Below are 27,026 nucleotides of genomic sequence, written 5' to 3'. Positions count from 1 at the left end.
GGACAAATTTCTGTAGGCGTCGCAGGGAAGGAGCCATCTGTTTAATATAATAAACATTTTCAACAAAGCAAGGGTAGGAGGTATTCATGTATAAGCTGCACGAGCGGCCTTCAGCGGAGCTGAGTGCAGAGTGGGGGTCCTCTGTTGTCAGGGAGGTCAGACTGAGGATGTCTGCACTCCCTGCCACCGCAGCAAGTCCCTGAGTCTGTCACTGAGGTCCCCCTTTGTAGGGGTAGGGCGTGCAAACTGCAGGTGTGCTTGCTGTACTGGCTGGGGCTGGGGCCAAGGGGCAGAGGCGAGCATCCCCCTTACAGGGGCTCTTTTTGCAGATGATTGAGTCGAATGACATTTCAGAGGAGACGATCAGGACGAAGGAAACTGTGGAGGGTGAGTGGCCGCCGGGCCGGGTGGGACTCTGGGCTCTGGGAAGAGGCTGGCGGGCTCTGCCTTTCTGCTGGGTCACATTTTGGTTTGCATCATCTGCCATTTGGTGAGAGTCAACTCCTGTGTGCAGTGAGCTATGTACTCCTGCAAGGGAGGAGGCCAGTTTACAGAGGGATGGGCATCGCACCAGCCTCCCAAGTTGCTGTCTTTTTTGTTTTTGTTTTTGTTTTTAAACATTTAATGGAATATTAACCTTCATGGAATATCGAATCTTATTATTTGTTTGATTTATACTTTATTTTTATTTATTTAGTTTATACTTTATTTTTATCTATTTATTTATTTATTTTAGATGGAGTCTCACTCTGTCGCCAGGCTGGAGTGCAGTGGTGCAATCTCAGCTCACTGCAACCTCCAACTACCTGGTTCAGGCGATTCTCCTGCCTCGGCCTCCCGAGTAGCTGGGATTACAGGCATGTGCCACCACACCCAGCTAATTTTTGTATTTTTAGTAGAGACAGGGTTTCACCATGTTGACCAGGGTGGTCTCCGTCTCCTGACATCACGATCCGCCCGCCTTGGCCTCCCAAAGTGCTGGGATTACAGGCATGAGCCACCATGCCCAGCCGGTTTAAACTTTAAAAACAGGTCTAAACTTCAAATGGTTCAAAGGGCATATGGCAAAGTATTCTCTGTTCTCTATTCTTCCCTCCCTGAAGGTGCAGTGTTAGCTTCTTTATATCCCCTTTCCAGAAATATTTTATGCAGGTACGAGCAACCAAGTGACACAAATGGTACCATACCTTCCATTCTTTCAGCTCCTTGATTTATTCCATTTAACAATGTATCTTGGAGAGGGTTCCTTATCAGTAGTACATTCTTTTTCAGGGTACAGAATATTCCATTGTGTGGAGGTACCATTGTGTATTTAGCTGGTTTCCGGTAACAATCACAGATTGTTTCCAGTCTTGGTCAATTACAAAGATGGTAGATTGTTTCCAGCCTTGGTCAATTACAAACACCACTGTAGTAAATTACTTTGACTTCCATTGGGTTCAACCAATTTTAACTCCCACCAGCTGTGGCTGAAAGCCTGTTTCCCCTCAAACTCCATCAACAAAACATTTGATCAGACTTTGTGATCTTTGCCAATCTGAAACGTAAAAGGTGTTATCTGATGTAACTTCAACGCACCTTTCTCTTACATGGATGAAGTTAAGAGGTATTTCTATTTGCATTTTTTTTTTTTTTAAGATGGAGTCTCACTCTGTTGCCCAGGCTGGAGTGCAGTGATGCGATCTCCACTCACCACAACCTCCACCTCCCAGGTTCAAGTGATTCTCCTGCCTCAGCCTCCCAAGTAGCTGGGACTACAGGCGCATGTCACCATGCCCTGCTAATTTTTTTTTTTTTTTTTTTAGTAGAGACAGAATTTCACTATGTTGGCCAGGCTGGTCTTATACTCTTGACCTCATGATCTGCCTGCCTCAGCCTCCCAAAGTGCTGGGATTACAGGCATGAGCCACCATACCTGGCTTCTATTTGCATTTCTATTTGTGTCTTTTGACCATTTTTTCTGATTGGGTTATTGATCTTTTTGCTGATTTTCAGAAGCTCTTTATGTATGACATTGCAAACATTCCCCCACTTTGTCGTTTGCTTTTTGACTTTTTTGTTATGGTGGTGTTGGCCGTGCAGATATTTTAAAAATCAGGCCAGGTACAGTGGCTCACACTTGTAATCCCAGCACTTTGGGAGGCTGAGGTAGGAGAATTGCTTGAACCCAGGAGTTCAAGACCAGCCTGGGCAACATAGTGAGACTCTGCCTCTACAAAAAATACCCCCCAAAAATATTAGCCAGGTATGGTGGCGTGCAGCTATAGTCCCAGGTACTTGGGAAGGTGAGGCGGGAGGATCGCTTGAGCCCAGGAAGTGGAGGCTGCAGTGAGCTATGATCATGCTACTGCACTCCAGCTTGAGCGACAGAGTGAGACCCTGTCACAAAAAAAAAAAAAAAAAAGAAATCAATTCTTTTTTAGTTTTAAAAATGTATCCAGTGCTTTATTCTGGTACTTTTTTGTCCTATTTTCTATGCTGAAATCTCTGATCCATCTATAATTCATCCTTATATAAGGTGTGAGATAAGGATGCATTTTTATTTTTTCCCAAAGAAATACCTACTTATCCCAACACTATTTTTGAAAATGGTCATTTTCTTCCCCCAACCCTCACTGATTGGAATTACTAACCTTATCGTCTTTAAATTCACTTATGTAATTGACTCTATTTCTGGACTTTTGTTCCATTCCAATGACTTGTTATTCTCTTTATGTGCCAATTCTATAATGTTTTAATTAGTCAAGCTTTGTCTATGTTGTAATTTCTGGCATGGCTTGTTCTTCTCTGCTTTATCAAAATTCTCTTGGCTATTGTTTAAAAATTAAGCTGAAATTAACATAAAATAGACATGACATGTGCAGGTTTGTTATAAAATTAACATGAAAAAAATTAACATAGCATACAATCAGCCATTTTAAAGCAAATACTTCAATGGCATTTAGCGCAGTCAACAATGTAGTACACCCAGCACTTCTATCTGGTTTCCAAAACATTCTCATGGCCTGGATGCAGTGGCTCACACCTGTAATCCCAGCACTTTGGGAGGCCCGGGCAGGAGAATTGCTTGAAGTCAGGAGTTCAAGACCAGCCTGGACAACATGGAGAAACCCCATCTCTACAAAAGAAAAGAAAAAGAAATAAAGAAAAAACAAACATTCTCATCACCCCAAAAGGAGAACCCACACCCATTAGCAGTGCTTCTCCATCCTACTCTCTCCCCAGCCCATCACAACCACTAATTTACTTTCTATCTCTGTGGATTTATCTATTTGGAACATTTCATATCAGGAGTTTGAGACCAGCCTGGTCAACATCGTGAAACCCCGTCTCTACTAAAAATACAAAAATTAGCTGGGCATGGTGGTGTGCACCTGTAGTCCCAGCTACGCAGGAGGCTGAGGCAGAGAGAATCACTTGAACCTGGGAGGCAGAGGTTGCAGTGAGCCAAAATCGCACCACTGCACTCCTGCCTGCGTGACAGAGTGAGACTCCATCTCAAAAAACAACAACAATGCTGGGTGCAGTGACTCACACCTATAATTCCAGCACTTTGGGAGGCTGAGGCGGGTGGATTACCTGGGGTTGGGAGTTTGAGACCAGCCTGATCAACATGGAGAAACCCCATCTCTACTAAAAATACAAAATTAGCCGGGCGTGGTGGCACATGCCTGTAATCCCAGCTACTAGGGAGGCTGAGGCAGGAGAATCGCTTGAACCTGGGAGGCGGAGGTTGCGGTGAGCCAAGATCGTGCCACTGTACTCCAGCCTCGGCAACAAGAGCCAAACTTCATCTCAAAACAACAACAACAACAACAACAAAAACCCAACAACAATGACAAAACAAAACAAAATGAAAAAGAACTTCATTCTTTTTCATGACCAAATGATATTCCATTGTATGGACATACCATATTTTGTTGATCCATTCCTCAGTTGATGGGCATTTGGGTTGTTTCTACCCTTTAGCTATTGTGAACAATGCTGCTAAGAACATAGGTGTGCATGTACTTGTTAAGTGCCTGTTTTCAGTGCTTTGGGGTATATACCTAGGAGAGTAGAATGCTAGGTCATATGAGATTTCTTTTTTTTTCTTGAGACGGAGTCTCACTCTGTCACCCAGGCTGGAGTGCGGTAGTGCAATCTCAGCTCACTGCAACGTCCGCTTCCCAGGTTCAAGCAATTCTCCTGCCTCAGTCTCCTGAGTAGCTGGGATTACAGGTGCGTGCCACCACGCCTGGCTAATTTTTGTATTTTTAGTAGAGATGGGGTTTTGCCATGTTGGCCAGACTGGTCTTGAACTCCTGGCCTCAAGCAATCCACCTGCCTCGGCCTCCCAAAGTGTTGGGATAACAGGCGTGAGTCACCGCACCTGGCCTCATATGGTAATTCCATGTTTAAATTTTTGAGAAACTGCCAAACTCTTTTGGGTGTTCTTACTCATTTTAACAAGTGACTTAGAATCGGCACATCTAGTTCCACCAAAATTTAAAATCAGGCTGGGTGCAGTGGCTCACACTGTAATCCCAGGACTTTAGGAGGCCGAGGCAGGAGGATCACTTGAGCCTAGGAGTTCAACACCAGCCTGGGAAACATAATGAGACCTTGTCTCTTCAAAAAATAAACAATTAGGCTGGGCACGGTGACTCACGCCTATAATCCCAGCACTTTGGGAGGCCGAGGTGGGCGGATCACTTGAGGTCAAAAGTTCATGTCCAGCCTGGAAGACACGGTGAAACCCTGTCTCTACCAAAAAAAAAAAAAAGTTAGCTGGGTGTGGTGATGCATGCCTGTAATCCCAGCTATTCAGGAGGCTAAGGCAGGAGCATTTCTTGAACCTGAGTGGTGGAGAAATCTTGCAGTGAGCTGAGATGGCGTCACTGCACTCCAGCCTGGGTGAGAGAGTGAGACTCTGTCTCCAAAAAAATAAAAAATAAAAAAATAAAAATAAAAAATTAGCCAGATGTGGTGGCACATGCCTGTGGTCCCAGCTACTCGGGAGGCTGAGGCAGGAGGATCACTTGAACCCAGGGGGTTGAGGCTACAGTGAGCTATGATTGCATCACTCCACTCCAGCCTGAGCAACAGAATGAGAACCTGTCTCAAAAAAAAAAAAAAAAAAAAAAAAAAAGTTGAAATCGTGTTGGTATTTTTAGTGGTATTACATTCCCTTTATAAATTAACTTGCAGAAGGTGGAGATGTTTCCAGGTACTTGGCATCCATTCTGTCCTTTATGGCTGTGAGGAGCACCCAGGCTTGAATGCACGTGACTGGTGACCTAGGACACTGTTATTGTTCTCCCTGTTTTTCACTTGAGGGGACTAAGGCTGTGACAGGTTATCTAAGACCATAGTCGGGTCCTCTTCTTCTTCTTTTTTTTTTTGAGACAGAGTTTCGCTCTTGTTATCTAGGCTGGAGTGCAATGGTGCGATCTCGGCTCACCGCAACCTCTGCCTCCCAAGTTCAAGCGATTCTCCCTGCCCCAACAGGATTATAAACATGTGCCTGTGAAATTTTATTTTAGTAGAGACGAGGTTCCTCCCATGTTGGCATTCAGGCTGGTCTTGAACTCCCCAACCTCAGGTGATCTCTGGCCTCTAGTGCTGGGATTACAGACGTGAGCCACCATGCCTGGCCTCTTTTTTTTTTTTTTTTCTTTTTGAGACCAAGTCTTGCTCTGTCCAGGCTGGAGTGCAGTGGCGCTATCTCGGCTCACCGCAGCCTCTGCCTCCCGGATTCAAACTATTCTTCTGCCTCAGCCTCCCTAATAGCTGGTATTACAGGCACCTGCCACCATGCCCAGCTAATTTCTGTATTTTTAGTAGAGACGCGGTTTTACCATGTTGGTCTTGAACCCCTGACCTCAGGTGATCCGCCGGCCTCAGCCTCCCAAAATGCTGGGATTACAGGCATGAGCCACCATGCCCGGCCAGTGTCAGGTCCTCTTCTCCAGAGCGGGTTACCCAGCAAGACAGCTGCAGTGAGGAAGAACTTGGACCCTGGAGGCCAAGTGTGACCCCGTCACAGAGCTCCTATGGGAGAGCCACAGCCCTGCCCACTGCTGCTTTAGTCCAGGATCATTGATGCTTCTCGTCTCTCCTCTCTCCCCTAGGCCTGCAGGACAAGCTGAACAAGAGGGACAAAGAGGTGACAGCCTTGACCTCCCAGACGGAGATGCTCAGGGCCCAAGTAAGTGGTAAGTCTCCCTCCCGCAGGGCAGATGCGGGGGGCTTTCACTGGGGCCGTGCCACTTCAGTTGCCAATTGAGTGTGGAGTGGGTCAGTGCCTGGCTCAGGGTCCCCTCCCCGACTCTGCTTTGAGAAGAAAAGGGCTGGCCGGGCGTGGTGGCTCATGCCTGTAATCCCAGCACTTTGGGAGGCTGAAGCGAGCAGATCACCTGAGGTCAGGAGTTCAAGACCAGCATGGCCAACATGGTGAAACCCCGTCTCTACTAAAAATACAAAAATTAGCCAGGTGTGGTGGCTCTCACTTGTAATCCCAGCTACTCGGGAGGCTGAGGCAGGAGATTCACTTGAACCTGGGAGGCGGAGCTCCCAGTGAGCCGAGATGGCGCCACTGCACGCCAGCCTGGGCAACAGAGTGAGACTCCTTTGAAAGGAAGAAAGGACGGATGGATGGATGGATGGAAGGAAGGAAGGAAGGAAGGAAGGAAGGAAGGAAGGAGAGGAAAGGAGAAAGAAGAGGAAAGGAGAAAGGAGAGGAGAGGAGAAAGGAGAGGAGAGGAGAAAGGAGAGGAGAGGAGAGGAGCAGAAATAAAGAAAGAAAAGGGCTAGGGCCAGGTCACCTGCACCAGACAGACATGTACCTGGGGAACAGTGAGTGGCCCACACGCAGTCCATCCTATAATGCCTCCCCACCAGATTCTGTCCCCAGAGCCCGCTCTGTGTTCTCGGCACCCTGAAATTCTATCCCGGGTTCCCTCTTTCTGATCCTGAAGGCTTTCTGGTTTCTCCCTCTCTCTTTTTCTGTTTTTGTTTTTGAGACAGGGTCGCACTCTGTCACCCAGGCTGGAGTGCAGTGGTGCATCTCAGTTCACTGAAACCTCCACTTCCCAGGTTCAAGCGATTCTCCTGCCTCAGCCTCCTGAGTAGCTGGGGTTACAGGCACGCACCACCATGCCCGGCTAATTTTTGTATTTTTTTTTTTTTTTTTTGAGACGGAGTCTCGCTCTGTCGCCCAGGCTGGAGTGCAGTGGCGCGATCTCGGCTCACTGCAAGCTCTGCCTCCCGGGTTCATGCCATTCTCCTGCCTCAGCCTCCTGAGTAGCTGGGACTACAGGCGCCCGCCACCACGCCCGGCTAATTTTTTTGTATTTTTGGTAGAGACGGGATTTCACCATGTTAGCCAGGATGTTCTCGATCTCCTGACCTTGTGATCCGCCCACCTCGGCCTCCCAAAGTGCTGGGATTACAGGCATGAGCCACCACGCCCAGCCCATGGCCCTGCTTCTTGTTCATCAGAATGCCAGTGGTGGTGGGCATGAGACAGCCCCCCTTCTCGGAAATGGTTGCCACCCTCACTTCTGTCCATCCCCCAGTACAAGGCAGAATTGGTCCCAAAAAAGGTCAGTGGACCTCAGACTCCTCCAAGGTCACGGTGAAGGTGAAGCTTTTCCTCATCCAGGCGACAACGTAAACACACGTGTGGTCCCGCTTCCCACACCAGGAGCCCAAGCGGCTGCTGTGCTTGGTGAGGACTGATCTGTTTATTGTACCTGTTCTCTCAGGCCCCTTGCCACCTGCCTTGTAGGGACAATTGAGACCAATGGTGCTTTTAAAATTATGCAGTGGAGGCCATGCGCAGTGCTCATACCTGTAATCCCAGCACTTTGGGAGACTGAGGAGGGAGGATTGCTTGAGGCCAGGGGTTCGAGACCAGCCTATGAAACATGGTGAGGCCTCATTTCTACAAAACATACAAATTTTGGCCGGGCCTGGGCACGGTGGCTCACATCTATAATCCCAGCACTTTGGGAGGCCGAGGCAAGTGGATCACCTGAGGTGAGGAGTTCGAGACCAGCCTGGCCAACATGGTGAAACCCCATCTCTACTAAAAATACAAAAAAAATTAGCTGAGCATGGTGGCGCATGCCTGTAATCCCAGCTACTCAGGAGGCTGAGGCAGGAGAGTCACTTGAATCTGGGAGGTAGCGGTTGCAGTAAGTAGAGATTGTGCCACTGCAGCCAGCCTGGTGGCAGAATGAGACTCCGTCAGGAAAAAAAAAAATTAGCCAGGTATGGTAGTGGGTGCCTGCAATCTTAGCTACTCGGGAGGCTGAGGCAGGATAATTGCTGGAACCCGGGAGGCAGAGGTTGCAGTGAGCCAAGATGGTGCCGTTGCACTTCCGGGCCGACAACAGCAAGATTCCATCTCAAAAAAAAAAAATTTGACCGGGCATAGTGGCTCACATCTGTAATTCCAGCACTTTGGGGGGCTGAGTCCAGTGGATTGTTTGAGCTCAGGAGTTCAAGACCAGCCTGGCCAACATGGCGAAACCCCATCTCTAATAAATACACAAAAATTAGCCAGGTGTGGTGGTGCATGGCTGTAATCCCAGCTACTTGGGAGGTTGAGGCAGGAGAATTGCTTGAACCCAGGAGGCGGAAGTTGTAGTGAGCCAAGATTGCACCACTGCATTCCAGCCTGTGTGACAGAGTGAGACTTTGTCTGCAAAAAAACCTCTGCCAGGTATGGTGGTGCACTCCTGTGGTCCCAGCTACTCAGGAGGCTGAGTCAGGAGGATGACTTGAGCCCAGGAGTTGGAGGCTGCAATGAGCTATGATTGTGCCACTGCACTCCAGTCTGGGTGACAGAGCAAGACCCTATCTCTAAAAAAAAAAAAAAAGCCCTCAAAACTATGCAGTGGCGTATGTCACCTTCATCCCCTGGGAGAATCAGCATCCTGCCCAGGGCTTTGCCCTTGGATGGGACAGAAGCTCACGTGTTCCCAATCCTCTTCCTCCCTTCCCTGCCGGCTGACCCCAGCACTGGAGAGCAAGTGTAAGTCGGGCGAGAAGAAGGTGGACGCCCTCCTGAAGGAGAAGCGGCGCCTGGAGGCGGAGCTGGAGACGGTGTCCCGGAAGACTCACGATGCCTCGGGCCAGCTGGTTCTCATCAGCCAGGAGCTGCTGCGGAAGGAGCGGTGAGGCGACCGTGGGGCCGGCTGGGTCCTCCCTGTGTGCCTGGCCTTTGCTCCACTTCTTGACATTAGCTCATGTTATCTCGGGGCAGAGAGGGGCAAAGCTAGTGGGCCAGGTGGCTGATCACCAGCAATCACCCTGTTCTCCTCTAAGCTGCGACAAAGTCTCCAAAGCCGCCACACGGTTCTCCAAGCAGAGCATGCAGAAAAGAGTAGGGCCAGGCACAGTGGCTCATGCCTGTAATCCCAGCACTTTGGGAGCCTGAGTCAGGAGGATTGAGCCCAGGAGTTCAAGACCAGCCTGGGCAACATAGTGAGACCCCATCTCTCTAAAAAAAAAAAAAAATTAAGCTGGGTGCAGTGGCTCATGCCTGTAATCCCAGCACTTTGGGAGGCCATGGCAGCCAGATCACCTGAGGTCAGGGGTTTAAGACCAGCCTGGCCAAAATGGTGAAACCTCGTTTCTACTAAAAATACATAAATTAGCTGGGTGTAGTGGTGTGTGCCTGTAGTCCCAGCTAGTTGGGAGACTGGGGCATGAGAATTCCTTGAACCCGAGAGGAGGAGGCTGCAGTGAGCTGTGATCGTGCCACTGCATTCCAGCCTGGGTGACAGAGCAAGACTCCATCTCAAAAAAATAATTATAATAAAGTTTTTGTTTGTTTGTTTGTTTGTTTTTTGCCAAGCCTGGTGTTTTGCACCAGTGGTCTTAACTACTTGGGAGGCTGAGGCAGGATGATCTCTTGAGCCCGGGAGTTCCAGGCTGCAGGGAGCTATGTCACACCACTGCACTCCAGCTGGGGCGATAGAGCAAAAAACCCTATCTCTTAAACAAAAGAAAGAAAGAAAAGATTAATGCCTCCCAAAATGTTTGGTCTCAGGGACCCCTTTAAACTCCTAAAAATTATTGAGGATCCCCAAAGAGCTTTTGTTTATTCTATATTTACCACATTAGAATTAAGACTGAAAAATTGTGAGATACGAATCCATCTTAAAATAAGAAGAGAGGCCAGGCATGGTGGCTCACTCCTGTAATCCCAGCACTTTAGAAGGCTGAGGCAGGAGGATCACTTGAGCCAAGGAGTTGGAGACCAGCCTGGTAAAACCCCGTCTCTACCCAAAATACAAAATTTAGCTGGGCATGGTAGCACACACCTGTAATCCCAGCTACTCAGGAGGTTGAGGTGAGAGGATCACCTTAGGTGGGAAGTCGAAGCTGCAGTGAGCCAAGGTCTGGCTACTGCACTCCAGCCTGGGCGGTGGCAGTAAGACCCTGTCTCAAAAAATAAAATAATAAGCCAATTGCATGTAACATAAGTAGCATGCTTTTGATAAAAAGTAACTATTTTCTGGCCGGGGTGGGGTGGCTCACGCCTGTAATCCCAGCACTTTGGGAGGTCAAGGTGGGCAGATCACCTGAGGTCAGGAGTTCAAGACCAGCCTGCCCAACATGGCAAAACCCCATCTCTACTGAAAATACAAAACATTAGCCGGGCATGGTGGCGTGTGCCTGTAATCCCAGCTACTTGGGAGGCTGAGGCAGGAGAATCACTTGAACCCGGGAGGCGGAGGTTGCAGTGAGCCGAGATTACGCCATTGCACTCCAGCCTGGGCGACAGAGTGAGACTCCATCTCAAAAAAAAAAAAAAAAGAAACTATTTTCCAAAACAAAAAATATTTACTGGGAAGAGTGGCATTATTTTAAATTTTTTCAAAATCCTTGAATATTGGGCTTAAAAAGAGAAACTAGATTCTTGCATCTTTTTCCATGTTCCATCTTTGCAATTTGCTCTTTTGGTTGAACTATGTTCTAAAAATCTGACCTTACATAGATACGTAGTTAGAAAAGAAAGGAGTATTTGAATATCCTTTTCAGATCATGGTTAGTATGTCTACTAGCCCCTGGGAAAACCTATCGTACTCTGTAGAGAAGTAATGAAAATAGCTTTATTATTATTATGAAAACAGTTTTGAGCCATAGATCCCTTGAAAAGGTCTTAAGAGATCCACTGGGATTTCCCCAGACCACACTTTAGCATCCAATGAGCTAGATTCAGTCCATAGACGTGGTTTGTGTGGTCCCTATGAGCCTTTAAGAAATTAGACTAACATTTAAAAATCAGAAGATGAGGCTGGGCGCGGTGCTTCACTCCTGTAATCCCAGCACTCTGGGATGCCAAGGCGGGCAGATCACTTGAGCTCTGGAGCTTGAGATCAGCCTGGTCAACATGGTGAAACCCCATCTCTACTAAAAATACAAAAATTAGCCGGGCATAATGGTACACACCTGTAGTCCCAGCTACTCAGAAGGCTGACGCAGGAGAGTCACTTGAACCTGGGAGGCAGAGGTTGCAGTGAGTCGAGATTGTGCCACTGCACTCCAGCCTGGGCGACAGAGTGAGACTCTGTCTCAAAAAAAAAAAAAAAAAAAGAAAAAAAAAAGTTAATTAAATTAAATAAATTAAAAATCAGATGTTACAAAAACTCCAGATTTCTCCACATTCCCTTAAAAAATGGGAAGATCTGGCCAGGCATGGTGGCTCACACCTGAAATCCCAGCACTTTGGGAGGCAGAGACTGGAGGATCACTGGAGCTCAGGAGTTCAAGACCAGCCTGGGCAACATAGCAAGACTCTACTCCTAAAAAAAAACAGAAAGAAAATAGCTGCTGCAGAGCACATCGCCCAGGGTCTCCAGCTACTCAGGAGGCTGCAGTAGTATGATTACTTGGGCCCAGGAGGTCAAGGCTCAGTGAGCCATGATCACACCACAGACGGGGCGACAGAGTGAGACCCTGTCTCAAAAACTAGTAAACAAGCGTCGAAAGTGTGGCGGCTCAATGCCTGTAATCCCTGCACTTTGGGAGACTGAGGCACCTGAGGCCGAGCCGAGACCAGCCTGGCCAAAGATGGTGAAACCCATATCTACTAAAATACAAAAATTAGCCAGGTGTGGTGAAGCACGCCTGTAATCCCAGCTATTTGAGGCAGGAAAATCGCTTGAACTTAGGAGGTGGAGGCTGTAGTGAGCGTCGTGGCCACGTACCAGCCTGGGCAACAAGAGTGAAACTCTGTCTCACACACACACACAATAATAATACAATACCAGCCGGGCGCAGGCTCACACCTGTAATCCCAGCACTTTGGGAGGCCGAGGCAGGCGGATCACGAGGTCAGGAGATCGAGACCATCCTGGCTAACACGATGAAACCCCGCCTCTACTAAAAATACAAAAACTAGCCGGGCGTGGTGGCGGAGCCAGTCCCAGCTACTCAGGAGGCTGAGGCAGGAGAATGCATGCGAACCCAGGAGGCGGAGTTTTGCAGTGAGCCGAGATCGCGCCACTGCACTCCAGCCTGGGCGACAGAGCGAGACTCCGTCTCAAAAAGAAAAGAAAAATAATAATAATAAATAAAATTTAAAAAATAATGACAAGACCTGACAGCACAGGGCAGACTTCCAGCATGGCGGTCACCCCATCATAGTTGGGAGCCCCTGCCCCCTTCTGATGGGCGTGGGCCCCCTGAGTCTCCTGGGGAGGCCCCACTTTCCCTTCATTATTTTTCCTACTCCCAATTCCTAGACAGGGTCCCCCAGCCCCTGTAAGCATTTGCTTTTTTTTTTTTTTCTTTTGAGGCGGAGTCTTACTTTGTCACCCAGGCTGGAGTGCAGTGGCGCGATCTCAGGTCACCACAACCTGCACCTCCTGGGTTCAAGCGATTCTCCTGCCTCAGCCTCCCAAGTAGCTGGGATTACAGGCGCCCGCCACCACGCCCGGCTAATTTTTAGTAAGGACAGGGTTTCACTATGTTGGCCAGGCTGGTCTCCAACTCCTAACCTCTAGTGATTTGCCTGCCTCTGTCTCCCAAAGTGCTGGGAGCACAGGCGTGAGCCACCGCGCGGGCCCAGCATTTGCACTTCAACCCAAGTTAAAGGAATCTCTTAGAAGCACAGACATCCTTTTGTAAAAGAAGAAACACTATCTCCTTTCCTTCTATACAGAGTAGGAGTTGCTCTAGCTACGTTTGCTACAAATCTAGCACCTTTCTAGAAACTGTAGCCCTGCCCAGGAGGGAAACAGATGCGATGAGGCAATCTACGAATTTTCCAGAACAACACCGCCCTCTGCAGATGCCACTTGTGCCTTTTCCAGTAGGAACAAACCAACCAGGCCCCTGGCAAGAGTTCCAGGGCTGCCTTCCCTCCTGTGTCCCCCATCCTAAGTGGATAAGTTATTCTTGGTGCCCAGCCTGGTCTCACCTTCTCCGAGGAAGCTTTCTGCCCTGTCTCAGCCACAGGATGCCCCTCCGCTGAGTCCCGATAGAACTTCTTGGAGTTTTGAGTCTTCATCTGTTGTCTATGAATTTTCCCTGTCATCTGAAGCCACATTTCCTCTTTCCCAGAGCCTGGCCTCTTGCCCATCTCCCTGCTGTCAACGGCTTCCTTCCATCCTTCAGCTCTCATCAGTTATGAGATTCCTCCCTTCTGGGTACCTTCTTTTTTCTTCTTCTTCTTCTTCTTCTTCTTCTTTTGAGACGGAGTCTTGTTCTGTGACCCAGACTGGAGTGCAGTGGTGTGATCTTAGCTCAGTGCAATCTCTGCCTCCTGGGTTCAAGCAATTCTCCTGCCCCAGCCTCCCAAGTAGCTGGAATTACAGGCATACAGGCATGCGCCACCACGCCCGGCTTGTATTTTTAGTAGAGACAGGGTTTCACCATGTTGACAGGCTAGTCTTGACTCCTAACCTCAAGTAATCTGCCCGCCTTGGCCTCCCAAAGTGCTGGGATTACAGGCATGCACTACCACACCCAGCTAATTTTTGTATTTTTAGTAGAGATGGAGTTTTACTATGTTGGCCAGGCTGGTCTCAAACTCCTGACCTCAGGTGATCTGTCCTCCTCAGCCTCCCAAAGTGCTGGGATTACAGGCATGAGCCACCATGCCAGGCCAGAGACACCTTCTTTTTGGTCATTTTGCTAAGTCCAGTCCATTCTTCAAGGCTTAGCACATTGTCACCTCTTCCTTGAAGCCTTTCTTGATTGATACAGGCCACTGTGGGCTCCTCCACACTCCTGCAGTGCTTAGGATGGAGGTGGGAGATCAGCTAGGAATGCTTTGTTGACAGTGATGTCACATCCATCAAACAGCAGATTAAACTAGTAGAGATTTCCTTTTCTTACATAACAAGAAATCTGGAGGTAGCTGTGACTGGCAGTTGGTTCAGGAGCTTAAGATCTCAGTGCCAACACTTTAGGAGTGCTCCTTGCCTCATGGTTGCAAGGTGGCTGCTGAAGGTCCAGCCATCACGTCATACATCATAGCAGGAAGGAAGAGGAAAGGTAAGGGAGCCATGCCAGCAGATTTCCTCTGTTCTCTACCTGTGGCCACCTAGTAAGGGAGTTTTCCCCTCTGTAGTAGTTGCAGGCAAGGGAAAAGGCTGGGGCACAGGGGTGTGTGTGCTCCTGCCTGTGCCCATGGCAGGCATTACCAATCAATCACTGCACTATTTCTTGCAGACCCCAAATGTGGCTGCAGAACCATTCTCATCATAGTACTCCAGGTAGCTCCTGTCAGTTGATTAAGAGGTGACATGGGGCCGGGTGCGGTGGCTCAAGTCTGTAATCCCAGCACTTTGGGAGGCCGAGGCGGGCGGATCACGAGGTCAGGAGATCGAGACTATCCTGGCTAACACAGTGAAACCCCATCTTTACTAAAAAAATACAAAAAACTAGCCGGGCGAGGTGGCGGGCGCCTGTAGTCCCAGCTACTCGGGAGGCTGAGGCAGGAGAATGGCGTAAACCCGGGGGGCGGAGCTTGCAGTGAGCTGAGATCCGGCCACTGCACTCCAGCGGGGGACAAAGAGAAAAACCCCGTCTAAAAAAAAAAAAAAAAAAAAAAAAAGAGGTGACATGGGAAATAAAACCTATTTGACATCAGGTATTTAAAATGTCTTGCCGGCCAGGGATGGTGGCTCATACCTGTAATCCCAGCACTTTGGGAAGCTAAGGCGGGAGGATCACTTGAGGCCAGGAGTTTGAGACGAGCCTGGGAAACATAGCAAGACCCTGTCTCTATTTTTAAAACAAAGATAAAATGTCTTGCCTCATGAGATTTATTGGGTAAATGTTTTGGGGTCCTGTGTGTGTGTGGGTGTATGTGTATGTGTGTGTGTGTGTTTTAATTAAACAAATATATTGTCTTTTCTTTTAAAAAATTATTATTTATTTATTTTTTTTGAGACAGTCTTGCTCTGTCGCCCAGGCTGGAGTGCAGTGGCACGATCTTGGCTCACTGCAACCTCCACCTCCCAGGTTCAAGTGATTCTCCTGCCTCAGTTGCCCAAGTAGCTGAGATTACAGGCCCCCACCACGACCACTGGCTAATTTTTGTATTTTTAGTAGAGATGGGGTTTAGTAGAGATGAGGCCAGACTGTCTCAAACGCCTGAACTCAAATGATCCGCCCACCTCAGCCTCCCAAAATGCTGGGATTACAGGCGTGAGCCACCGTGCTTTGCACTCCCCCCAGAACAACTTTAAACAGTATTCTAGGAAAAGTCAAGTCCTCAAGACTATCCCAACCCCAAATCCTGGCCCCTCTTGGGCTTGGTTGAATTGTGTCTACTGTGGCCCCTCGTGGCACAGATGCCATCTAGTAGCCTATGTCCCCCACCAGCTGGTCAGTGTGGGAGCTGGAGGAGCCGGGGCTGAGTGCAGTGGTTCTGTGCCTGTCTCACCCCCAGGAGCCTGAACGAACTGCGGGTGTTGCTGCTGGAGGCCAATCGTCACTCCCCGGGGCCGGAGAGGGACCTGAGCCGCGAGGTGCACAAGGCTGAGTGGCGGATCAAGGAGCAGAAACTCAAGGATGACATCCGGGGCCTGCGTGAAAAGCTGACCGGACTGGTATGTGGGGTAGGGGTGGCCTAAGGGCAGGGGCACTAGTCCAGGTGGGGCTGGGATAACCTTGCTGTCAGGCCGTAGAGACTGGAGACCTCCTGGAATGACCCCAGGGACAGCTGAGTCACAGTGAAGACTGGAAATCTTCTAGGACCATAGGCAGGTGGAGGGACCCTGGCTAGCTGCTTTTGCAGACATCATGGCTGCCTATGTGGCAGTCTGTGTGATATAGTGCAAAGGAAAACTTCATCTCTGACCTATCCAGAGGCAGGATGAGCCAATACAGGTAATGAGCTCCCCATGCAAAGGAGTAATCAACCACAAGCCAGTGGTTCCTTGCTCAGGGTCCTGCAGTGGGGCTTCACACATCAGTCTCAGGAAGGAGATGAGAACTTGAAAGTCTACAGCAGGCCTGGGGTTCTGGGAGGCTGAGATTTCTTTATTTCATTTTATTTATATTTTTTTGAGATGGAGTCTCGCTCTGTCACCCAGGCTGGAGTGTAATGGTGCAATCTCAGCTCATTGTAAGCTCCGCCTCCCGGGTTCACGCCATTCTCCTGCCTCAGCTTCCCGAGTAGCTGAGACTACAGGCACCCGCCACCATGCCCGGCTAATTTTTTTGTATTTTTAGTAGAGACGGGTTTTCACCATGTTAGGCAGGATGGTCTTGAACTCCTGACCCTGTGATTCACGTGCCTCGGCCTCCCAAAGTGCTGGGATTACAGGCGTGAGCCCCCACGCCCGTCTGAGATTTCTTTTCTGTTACGAATAGGAAGCTGACTTCACTGAGTCTGCAGAAACTGGGGTTGGGGTAGGCAGGTGATGCTGGTAGCATAGGACAGGACCATCCCCATCCCTTGGCCAGGCCTGATGGCTCACACCTGTAATCTCAGCACTTTGAGGCTGAGGCAGGTGGATCACTTGAGGTCAATAGTATGAGACAGCTTGGCCAACGTGGTGAAACCCCATCTCTACTAAAAATACAAAAATTAGCCAGGTATGGTGGTGCGCACCTGTAATCCCAGCTACTTGGGAGGTTGAGGCAGGAGAATCACTTGAACCCAGGAGGCGTAGGTTGGTGTGAGCTGAGATTGCACCACTGCACTCCAGCCTGGGTGACAGAGTGAGACTTCGTCTCAAAAAAAAAAAAAAAAAAAAAAAGAATAAACCATCCCATCCCCATCCCATCCTCCTGAGATGAGCACTCAGGACAGGCCTGTGCCTGGTCAATGTCACGATATGGAGGGCGTGGGGTCCAGGAGGACAGGCCCTTGTCTGAGAAAGCTGCCCTGAAGCCCCCCACCACCCTCCTGCCCAGCCACTGGACTCAGCCACTGCGGAGGTGATGGAAGGAGAGCAGGGCCCAGCCCTGGGTAAGGGGATGGTTCACAGGCTGGAGGGAGGGCCTCAGCCCCCCATATCCGGGAGCAGGCCCTTGGCCCTCAGCGTTCGCGGATAAAGAGCATCACTCTGGTCACACACCCAGACTGTGGCTGTGGGGGATCACTGAGTCCTGCCGGCCTTCAAGTCCTGGCATATCTGGCTAGTAGGGGTTTGGTGGCTGCACCCTCTGTGGTTCCTGTGGCTCAATAGAAGATAAGCCCCTGGGGTTGGCATGGACTGGGGAGTCTTGAATCCCCCCAGGGGCTTCCCCAGAGCCTTGTAGGAGTGGGCAGTGCTGAGCTCAGACTCGTGCCCACGGGGCACGGGTTGGTCAAGTTTACTTGAGAACTGGTGGCCTCTGCCTCCAGGGCAGCCTCTTGTCACCTCCCTGCACTGTGTCCATGGGAGAACTTGGGAAACCTTGGTAGGTGGGTAGAAGCCTCTTGATTTCAGGAGGGAGGTTCTGTTGAGAGGAAGTTTGGAGGGTCAGGGCAGACGGGACTGGGCAGTGCTGAAGGATGGAGTTTGTGCAGGAGAGAGGCTGGCAGGCCTTGGGGCAGGTACAGCTCTGGGTGCCATGGTGGAGGTGACTATGGAGAGGAGGAACCTTATAAGACAATTGGGTGGGGGTAGTGTAAGAAGAAGGGTGCCAGGTGCAGTGGCTCATGCCTATAATCCCACCGCTTTGGGAGGCCAAGTTGGGAGGATGGCTTGAGGTCAGGAGTTCAAGACCAGCCTGGACCTCATAACAAGACCCCATCTCTACAAAAAAAATTTTTTAATTAGCCAAGTGTGGTGGCATGCTCTGTAGTATCAGCTACTTGGGAGGCTGAGGTGGGAGGATCACTTGAGCCCAGGCACTGGAGGCTGTAATGAGCTATGATTGCACCACTGCACTCCAGCCTGCACAGTAGAGTGAGACTCAGTCTTTTTTTGGGGGGTCGGGGGAGGAGAGGTGGGGACCAAGTCTCACTCTGTCGCCCAGGCTGCAGTGCAGTGGCATGATCTCAGCCCACTGCAACCTCCACCTCCCAGGTTCAAGCAATTCTCGTGCCTCAGCCTCCTGAGTAGCTGGGACTACAGATGTGAGCCACCACACCCAGCTAATTTTTGTACTTTTAGTAGAAACGGGGTTTCACCATGTTGGGCGGGCTGGTCTCGAACTCCTGACCTCAGGTGATCCATCCCGCCTCCCAACCTCCCAAAGATAGTCCCAGGCATAGTCTGTGCTACGTCATCTTTTTTTTTTTTTTTTTTTTAAAGGCAAGGCGGTAGCGGTGGCTCATGCCTGTAATCCCAGCACTTTGGGAGGCGGTGGGATCCGCGAGGGGTGGAGGTGGGAGCCATCACCAGTAACATGGTGAGCTGCCACTTTCCTACTAAAATATGAAAAATTAGCCCAGAGCAGAGTGGTGAGAGCCTGTAGTCCCAGCTACAGGAGGCTGAGGCAGGAGAATAGAAGCGTGAACTCAAAGGGAGGAGCTTACAGTGAGCCGAGATCCCAGCCCACTGCACTGCAGCCTGGAAGCTGACAAATGAGACTGTCTCAAAAAACAGAGGAGGGTCCTGGGTTCCCCCACTTGGAGACAATGGAGCACCTCACAGAGGCCTGAGAATCCTCTGGGTGATGCCCAGGCTTGGAACCTAGAGACAAAGTGAGGCTGGAAGACTTTCCTGCCCTAGGCTGAACCCCACCAGCTTACCCACACCTTGTGTGTGCACAATACTGCTCTACCACTAAGAAACTCATGCACTCTTCCACTCTCCTGCCACTTCCAGGACAAAGAGAAATCCCTGTCGGATCAGAGGCGCTACTCCCTCATCGACCCGTCCTCGGCACCCGAGCTCCTGCGGCTGCAGCACCAGCTGATGAGCACGGAGGACGCCCTGCGGGACGCACTGGACCAGGCTCAGCAGGTGGAGAAGCTGATGGAGGCCATGAGGAGCTGCCCTGACAAGGCCCAGGTGAGCCGCGGCCAGCAGGGCCCAGCAGGAGGCAAGCCACGGGGCTGTGTCCTCGGAGTCCCTGTTTGAAGCAGGAGGCAGGCTTATCTTTAAAACCGTAGTCCGAGGAGGTAGGCAGCCCTGTCCTGGGAATGCCAGTCTGAAGGGGGAGGCAGCTGTGTCCCGGGAACTCCAGTCTGAAGGGGGAGGCAGCTCTGTCCCAGGAACCCCGGTCTGAAGGGGGAGGCAGCTCTGTCCCAGGAACCCCGGTCTGAAGGGGGAGGCAGCTCTGTCCCAGGAACCCCGGTCTGAAGGGAGGCAGCTCTGTCTCAGGAACCCCGGTCTGAAGGGGGAGGCAGCCTGGACCAGGAACCCTGGTCTGAAGGAGGCAGCCTGGCCCAGGAACCCTGGTCTGAAGCGGGAGGCGGCTCTGTCCTGGGAACCCTGGCTGAAAGGGGAGGGAGCCCTGCCCTCTGGAACCCGCAGTTCAAGGGGCACATGGCTTTGCCCTGAGGGGCTTAGAATAAGAAGGAGCCGCCTTGCCCTAGAGAGCTTGAGAATTGTTTGGGGAGTGCTGGGAGCTTGAACTGAAGGGGTTGGAATTTGGAACCTGAGATGGTCCCATAGGAAGACCTCGCCATCTAGCGATCAAATCGGGAACTGCTGCCTCGCTCAGTGTCTCCCCTGACTCTTCCAGATCATTGGCAATTCCGGTTCTGCAAACGGCATCCACCAGCAGGACAAAGCCCAGAAACAAGAGGTGAGGGGTGCCTCAGCCCTCCCAGGTCCCTCCCATGCAGGCAGACCTCTCTAGAGAAAATCCTTGAAACGTCACTACAGACAAAGATGCATTCTGCAAGAAGCTTTACAATAGAGTCACTCAGGGAGGGTGCTGTTGCAGGCAAACTTGATTCTGGATTCACCCTGCCCTTTTGATTTTTGTTTTCTTCCCTTCTTAAAAAAGTTACAGGTTGGGCGAAGTGGCCCACGCCTGTAACCCCAGCACTTTGTCTGGTCAAGCCAGGAGGATCACTTGAGCCCAGGAGTTTGAGACCAGCCTGGACAACATAGCAAGACCCTCTCTCTAAAAATATATGTATATATATAAAAGGCCCGGGCACAGTGCCTCTCATCTGTAATCCCAACACTTCGGGAGGCCGAGGCCAGTGGATCACTTGAGGTCAGGAGTTTAAGACCAGCCTGGCCAATATGGTGAAATTCCATCTCTACTGAAAATACAAAATTAGCCCGGTAGGGTGGCACACAGCTGTAATCCCAGCTACACGGGAAGCTGAGGCAGGAGAATCGCTTGAACGTGGGAGGTGGAGGTTGCAGTGAGCGGGCCATTACCTCCAAGCCTGGGCAACAAGCACAAAACTCTGTCTCAAAAAACAGTAATAATAATTTTAAAAATTAACTGGGTGTGGTGGCGCACGCCTGTAGCCTTAGCTACTCAGGAGGCTAAGGCAGGAGGATCACTCAAGTCCAAGAGTTTGAGGCTGCAGTGAGCTAGGATTACGCCACTGCACTCCAACCTTGGTAATAAAGTGAGACCCTGTCCCTAAGAAAAACACAGAAAGAGAGAGAGAACCTACCTAGTTCTGACAGAAGAACCCGTGGAGCACAGGTGCTCATTAGAAACAGGAGCAATGCAGCCACAGAATCTGCCAAGCTCCAGACACAGGCAGGGTTGTGTGGGCAGAGCCAGCCTCAGAGGAGTCAACGCGATTTTGTCCTCCTGGCCTTGTTTTCTCAGCCACCCTGCAAGGCACATGGTGTCATCCCAGTTCACAGATGTGAAAACTGGCTGGGCGCAGTGGCTCACGCCTATAATCCCAGCACTTTGGGAGGCCAAGGCGGGCGGATCACCTGAGGTCAAGAGTTCGAGACCAGCCTGGCCAACAGAGCGAAACCCAATCTCTACTAAAAATACAAAAAAAAAAAAAAAAAAAACATCATCTGGGTGTGGTGGCACATGCCTGTAGTCCCAGCTACTCGGAGGCTGAGTCAGGAGGTGGAGGTTGCAGTGAGCCGAGATTGTGCCACTGCACTCCAGCCTGGGCAACAGAGCGAGACTCTGTCTCTCAAAAAAAAAAAAAAAAAAAAAGAAATAAAAGAAAAGAAAGATAGATGTGAAAACTGAGACTTGTAGTCTCCAGTTTAATTTCCTCTGATCTAGCCCCGCACAGGCACTCAGGGCTCTTTGTAAAACCTGCTTCTGGCCGGGCGCGGTGGCTCACGCCTACCCCAGCAATTTGGGAGGCCGAGGTGGGTGGATCACGAGGTCAGGAGATCAAGACCATCCTGGCTAACATGGTGAAACCCCGTCTCTACTAAAAATACAAAAATTAGCTGGGTGTGGTGGCACATGCCTGTTACCCCAGCTACTCAGGAGGCCAAAGCAGGAGAATCATTTGAACCAGGAGAATCGCTTGAACCAGGAAGTAGAAGGTTGCAGCGAGCTGAGATCACACCACTGCACTCCAGCCTGGTGACAGAGCAAGACTCCGTCTCAAAACAAACAAACACACACACAAACAAAAAACCTGCTTCTTCCCCTCAGCTTCCCATCAGCACCTTCCACCCCACCTGCTGTCTCACTCAGCCCCAAACACACAGCAGGGAGTCACTTCCTGCCTCAGGGCCTTGGCACGTGCAGTTCCCTATATGCTGGTGTTCCCTCCTCCCCCACCCGGCCCCACCTCCTTTCCTCCCTGAGCCCGCTTTGACTGCCTGGCCCTCCAGGCTCTCTGAGACCCTTTCTGATGATGCTCTTTACTCTCTCTAGGACAAGCACTGACCCTGAGGGGATACTGTGTGGAGTGGTCCAGTCCACACCAGAGCCCCGCGCGGCTGCCCGGCAGCACCTCCTCCAGGCAGGAGCCGGGACTGTCACTTTGGAGACAAAACAGTGTTTGTAACAATAACGTACTCACCGCCGCGGACAATCCCCCACCCTGATCCCCGGCCAGACCAGGACGCTTCCTTAAGCCCAGCCTTCCACGGAGAGTGTGAACGGTACAGCCCCGGCCTGACCCGGGGACCTTCGGCCTGGACGCCCGGCAGCTTCTGGATTTTGTCAGTGGAGGCAGAGGGTATCCGGCCGGGACCTTCTGTCCAGAAGGAGCTGCCCTTAGGACCATCTTAGCGCCCCTGTCCTCTTTTTCTGCCCGTTCTCCCTCGGGTCTCCCCAGAGGGGCCAGCGCGGGGGAGGGGGGCAGGGTGGGGCTAAGTTTGTCCATGCAGGCACCAAGGGGGAACGTCCAGTCTTTAAGAGCCAAGTGGGGGCCCCTTTTCCAAAGCCACTTCCAGGCCAAGGCGGTCCCCAGGGCTGCTTGTCCCCACCTTCTGAACCTTCTTCAAACAGCGGTACCAGTTCCCCTCAGCCAGCCTGCCTGCCCAGCGAGGCCCCCAGGTTCAAGGTGTTGGCGGGGGTGGAGGGCAGGGGAACAGGATCTTTCTCCCGCCGCCCACCAACACCAACACACACACACCTCTAAGCTGCTGGCCGAAGATGTCACCAAGGCCAGAGACGCAGTGTTACGAAGGTTTGGAAGCCCCTCTCCTCACCTCCCACCGTGACCTTGGGCAAACCCAGACTCAGAGCCCAGGGCAGAGGCAGCTCACAGTGGAGGTTCTAGGCAGGTCAAAGGTCAGTAATACGGTTTCCCCTGGGGTTGACCAGATGTTCCAAACATCTGCACCCACCTGCAGATGCATCTAAGCAGGTCCTTATGTACACACCACGTTCACACACACACACACACACACACACACTCACTCAGAGGGACCACGTCTGCACAGATGACCGTGTGGGTGGGTGGCGGTGTTTGAGTGGGTGGCGGCGTTTGCTGTGAACCACGCTCAGGCCACACAGAGACACATATTTGGTTTCTGGGACTGAGACCCAGGCCTGGCAGGACTGTGCCCACAGATACTGCAAGTGTTCCTGCAGCCTAGAGGTGCTGTATACACACACAAGTACACACAGCCAGGCATTCGGGGTGTGGGTGCCACATGGAACATCCCTTCCTGGTCTTGCCAGGCACCTGCACAGAGCGTCTCCAGCCCCATCTCCTAACAGGGGCTGGGAGTAAGAGAAATCTCACTGCCCCTGCTGTCTTCCCCTCAAGCCTGCTAAGTTATCCCAGGCCTGTGCGTGGTGGAAAAGGCCAGCCTTGGCCCTGCAGCCTCCACCTCTCCGCTGGAGGACCGACAGGTTGCTTACCGCTTTGCACCCCGGCATCAGCACAGGGGGCCCTGCCCCACCCTCCGGCAGCTCAGGGAGTGTTTTCCTGTGAGGCCTCCCCCATCAGGGGACCAGAAGGAGAAGCCTGATGCCCCGTCCCGGCTTTCCCAAAACGCACAGGACACGTGTGCAATTCATAGGAACGGCCCAGGTCGCCCTCGTGAGTAGCACCTGCTACAGGTAGGTGGCGCTCACGTTCCTGCCCAAATGCAGCCCATTGGGGAGTCAGAGTCGGTCCCCCGGGCCCACCTCCCAGTCCCCGTTGGCTTTCGGTAGCTCTCGCATGCAGTTCTATTAACAGCTGTCTAGAAGCGATGCTTTAGTGGCCTAACCGAGGGTCAAATACAGCTCTTTCTAGCAAAATCAGGCAGCTCTGCCCCATCTGCAGGGGCACCGATTAGTCTACTAACAGCCAGAGGTCCACCTAGCAGAGCGCTGGGAGAAGCTGAGCCGCCGGAGGTGGGCTCCTGGTGATGGGTGTCCAAGAAGCAGTTTCCCTGGGAGCTTCTGCCTCCGTGGGCCTCTCAGCCTGCCCGGTGTGGCCGCCCAAGTGTGGCTCAGCCATGTCCCCTCCCCAGCTCCTTCCTGCGCCCCTCTCCTCCCCAGAGTGGAATTGTTGAAGTGTGGCGAGTCTGTGCTTGGGACAATAAAGCTTGTGACAGGTCCAGGACCCCTGCAGTTGTCTCGTCTGCTCCTCTCTGTGGGGACCCTTGGCTTCCTGATCTCTCCCTGTTCTTGGGCACCCTGGTGCCAGGAGATGGCCCCCGATCCTGCCGTCTGCCAGCTCATTGCTTCCCAGGTAGGCACGGCCTCAGAGAGGCTGGAGCTGAAGACATCTGGGGCTGTCCTTGTCCCAGGAGAGACACCTTAGCAAGGACAGGCAGAGGACAGGTCCTGAAAGGCCGCTGGAGAGGGCTGGTCCTGGGTTCACATTTGAACCTGCTGGAGGGATAAATAGGCCTGCAAAAAAAATCAACAGAAACAGTAATGGATCCGCTCACACACTTGTGATGAGTCCGATAAGGTTTCCAGCTTCAGTGGGCAAATTCTGGTTCCTGCAGCAGGCTTTCTGGAGATCAGATCAACAGCACAGCGTGTTGCAAACTTTGTGGTCAAATAGGCTTTCAAGGCCGAGCACGGTGGCTCACCCCTGTAATCCCAGCACTTTGGGAGGCCCAGGTGGGTGGATTACGAGGTCAAGAGATCGAGACCATCCCGGCTAACATGATGAAACCCTGTCTCTAATAAAAATACAAAAATTAGCCGGGCGTGGTGGCACGTGCCTGTAGTCCCAGCTACTTGGGAGGCTGAGGCAGGAGAACTGCTTGAATCCAGAAGGTGGAGGTTGCGTGAGCCGAGATCGCACCACTGCACTCCAGCTTGCCAATAGAGCGAGACTCTGTCTCAAAAAAAAAAAATAGGCTTTCAAGTGGAGATTCCCTCCCTGGAAGATGGAACGAGGATCTTTTTTTTTTTTTCCCCCAAGATGGAGTTTCGCTCTGTCACCCAGGCTGCAGTGCAGCGGCATGATCTCTGCTCACTTCAACCTCCGCCTCTCAGGTTCAAGCAATTCTTGTGCCTCAGCCTCCCAAGTAGCTGGGACTATAGGTGCATGCCACCACACCCGGCTAATTTTTATATGTTGAGTAGAGATGGGATTTCATCATGTTGGCCAGGCTGGTCTCAAACTCCTGACCTCAAATGATCTACCCGCCTCGGCCTCCCAAAGTGCTGGGATTACAGGTGTGAGCCACCATGTCAGTTCCTCAAAATATGTTTTGTTTAATTATTATTATTATTTTGTAGAGACAAGAGTTTCACTCTGTTGCCCAGGCTGGAGTGCAGTGGCGTGATCTCAGCTCAATTCAACTCCTACCTCCCAGGTTCTCGTGCCTCAGCCTTCCGAGTAGCTGGGACTACAGGCATACACCACCACACCCGGCTAATTTTTGTATTTTTAGTAGAGACCGGGTTTCATCATGTTGGCCAGGCTGGTCTTGAACTCCTGGGTGATCCACCAGCCTCAGCCTCCCGAAGTGCTGATGTTATAGGCATGAGCCACTGCACCTGCCATTTTTGTTGTTGTTGTTGTTTTGTTTTTGTTTTTGTTTTTTTAGAGATAGGGCCTTGTTCTGTCACCAAGGCTGGAAGGCAGAGTCTCCATCATAGCTCACTGCAACCTCCAACTCCTGGGCTCCAGTAACCCTCTCACCTCAGCCTCCCAAAGTGTTAGGATTACAGGCATGAGCCATTGTGCTTGTCCAACTCTTTTTTAACTCTTTGATTTCGAGATCATTTTAGACTTACAGAATAATTGCAAAAAATAGTGACATTCCTATACATTCTTTCCCAGCTCCCCCTGACATTAACAGCCCACATAACCGCAGTACAATGACCCAAACTAGAAAACGAACACTGGGCCAGGTGGCTTATGCTTATGATCCCAGCACTTTGGGAGGCCAAGGCGGGAGGATCACTTGAGCCGAGGAGTTCAAGACCAGCCTAGGCAGCATACCAAGAACGTTGTCTCTTAAAAAAAAAAAAAAAAAAAAGCTGGGCATGGTAGCTCCTGCCTGTAATCCCAGCACTTTGGAAGGCTGAGGTTGGTGGATCACCTGAGGTCAGGACTTCCAGACCAGCCTGGTCAACATGGTAAAACCCCCGTTTCTACTAAAAATACAAAAATTAGCCAGGCGTGGTAGCGTGCGCCTGTAATCCCAGCTACTTGGGAGACTGAGGCAGGAGAATCGCTTGAACCTGGGAGATGGAGGTTGCAATGAGCCAAGTTCATGCCACTGCACTCCAGCCTAGGCGAGAGAGCAAGACTACATCTCAATAAATAAGCAAATAAATAAATAATAAAAATAAATAAAGAAATAAAAAATTACCCGGGTTTAGTGGTATACACCTGTAGTCCCAATTAGTTGGGAAGCTGAGGCAGAAGGATCGCTTGAGCCCAGGAGTATGAGGCTGCACTCCAGCCCGGATCACAGAGTGAGACTCCAACTCTAAAAATAAAAAATAAAATCAAAATGGGCAAAGGATCCAAATACATCTTGCTCCAAAGAAGATGTACAAATGATCAATAACACGTGAAAAGATGCTTAACAACATGAGTCATTAGGGAAATGCAAATCAAAACCACAAAGAGATACCACTTCACACCTACTGGGATGCCTAAAACTTTTTAAAAGACAGTAGCAAGTGTTGACAAGGATGTAGAGAAATTGAAACTCTCATATATTGCTGGTGGGAATGTGAAATGGGGCAGCTGCTTCAGAAAAGTTTGGCAGTTCTTCAAAATATGTTTTGTTTTGTTTTGTTTTTTAAGACTCCATCTTAAACAAAACAAAACAGCCTGGGCAACAGGCTGGAGGTGCAATCTTGGCTCACCA

At 50.8% G+C, this 27,026-nt stretch overlaps 1 protein-coding gene across 6 annotated transcripts in view; it reads left to right on the top strand.

The window, feature by feature from the left end:
- The window catches only part of CLIP2 (CAP-Gly domain containing linker protein 2), a 112,174-nt gene extending 87,865 nt beyond the window's left edge, over positions 1-24,309 (top strand). For 4 of the 6 annotated variants that reach the window (XM_031665469.1, XM_031665471.1, XM_031665470.1 and 1 more), the window contains 7 exons: positions 330-387; positions 6,114-6,197; positions 9,008-9,164; positions 15,902-16,061; positions 19,218-19,403; positions 20,080-20,142; positions 22,171-22,793. In XM_031665469.1, the coding sequence (XP_031521329.1) occupies positions 330-387; positions 6,114-6,197; positions 9,008-9,164; positions 15,902-16,061; positions 19,218-19,403; positions 20,080-20,142; positions 22,171-22,182 (720 nt within the window). In that variant the 3' untranslated portion in view covers positions 22,183-22,793. Of the gene's footprint in view, positions 1-329; positions 388-6,113; positions 6,198-9,007; positions 9,165-15,901; positions 16,062-19,217; positions 19,404-20,079; positions 20,143-22,170 lie in introns of all 6 variants that reach the window. The other 2 variants (XM_031665468.1, XM_031665473.1) reach the window with 2 other exon arrangements.
- Positions 24,310-27,026: the final 2,717 nt, after the last annotated feature.

This window comes from Papio anubis, chromosome 4 (genome assembly GCF_008728515.1).
Source record: "Papio anubis isolate 15944 chromosome 4, Panubis1.0, whole genome shotgun sequence".
Taxonomy (NCBI): Eukaryota; Metazoa; Chordata; class Mammalia; order Primates; family Cercopithecidae; genus Papio; species Papio anubis.
Note: the sequence above shows the minus strand (reverse complement) of the source record. Positions and strands in the feature narration are given on the sequence as shown.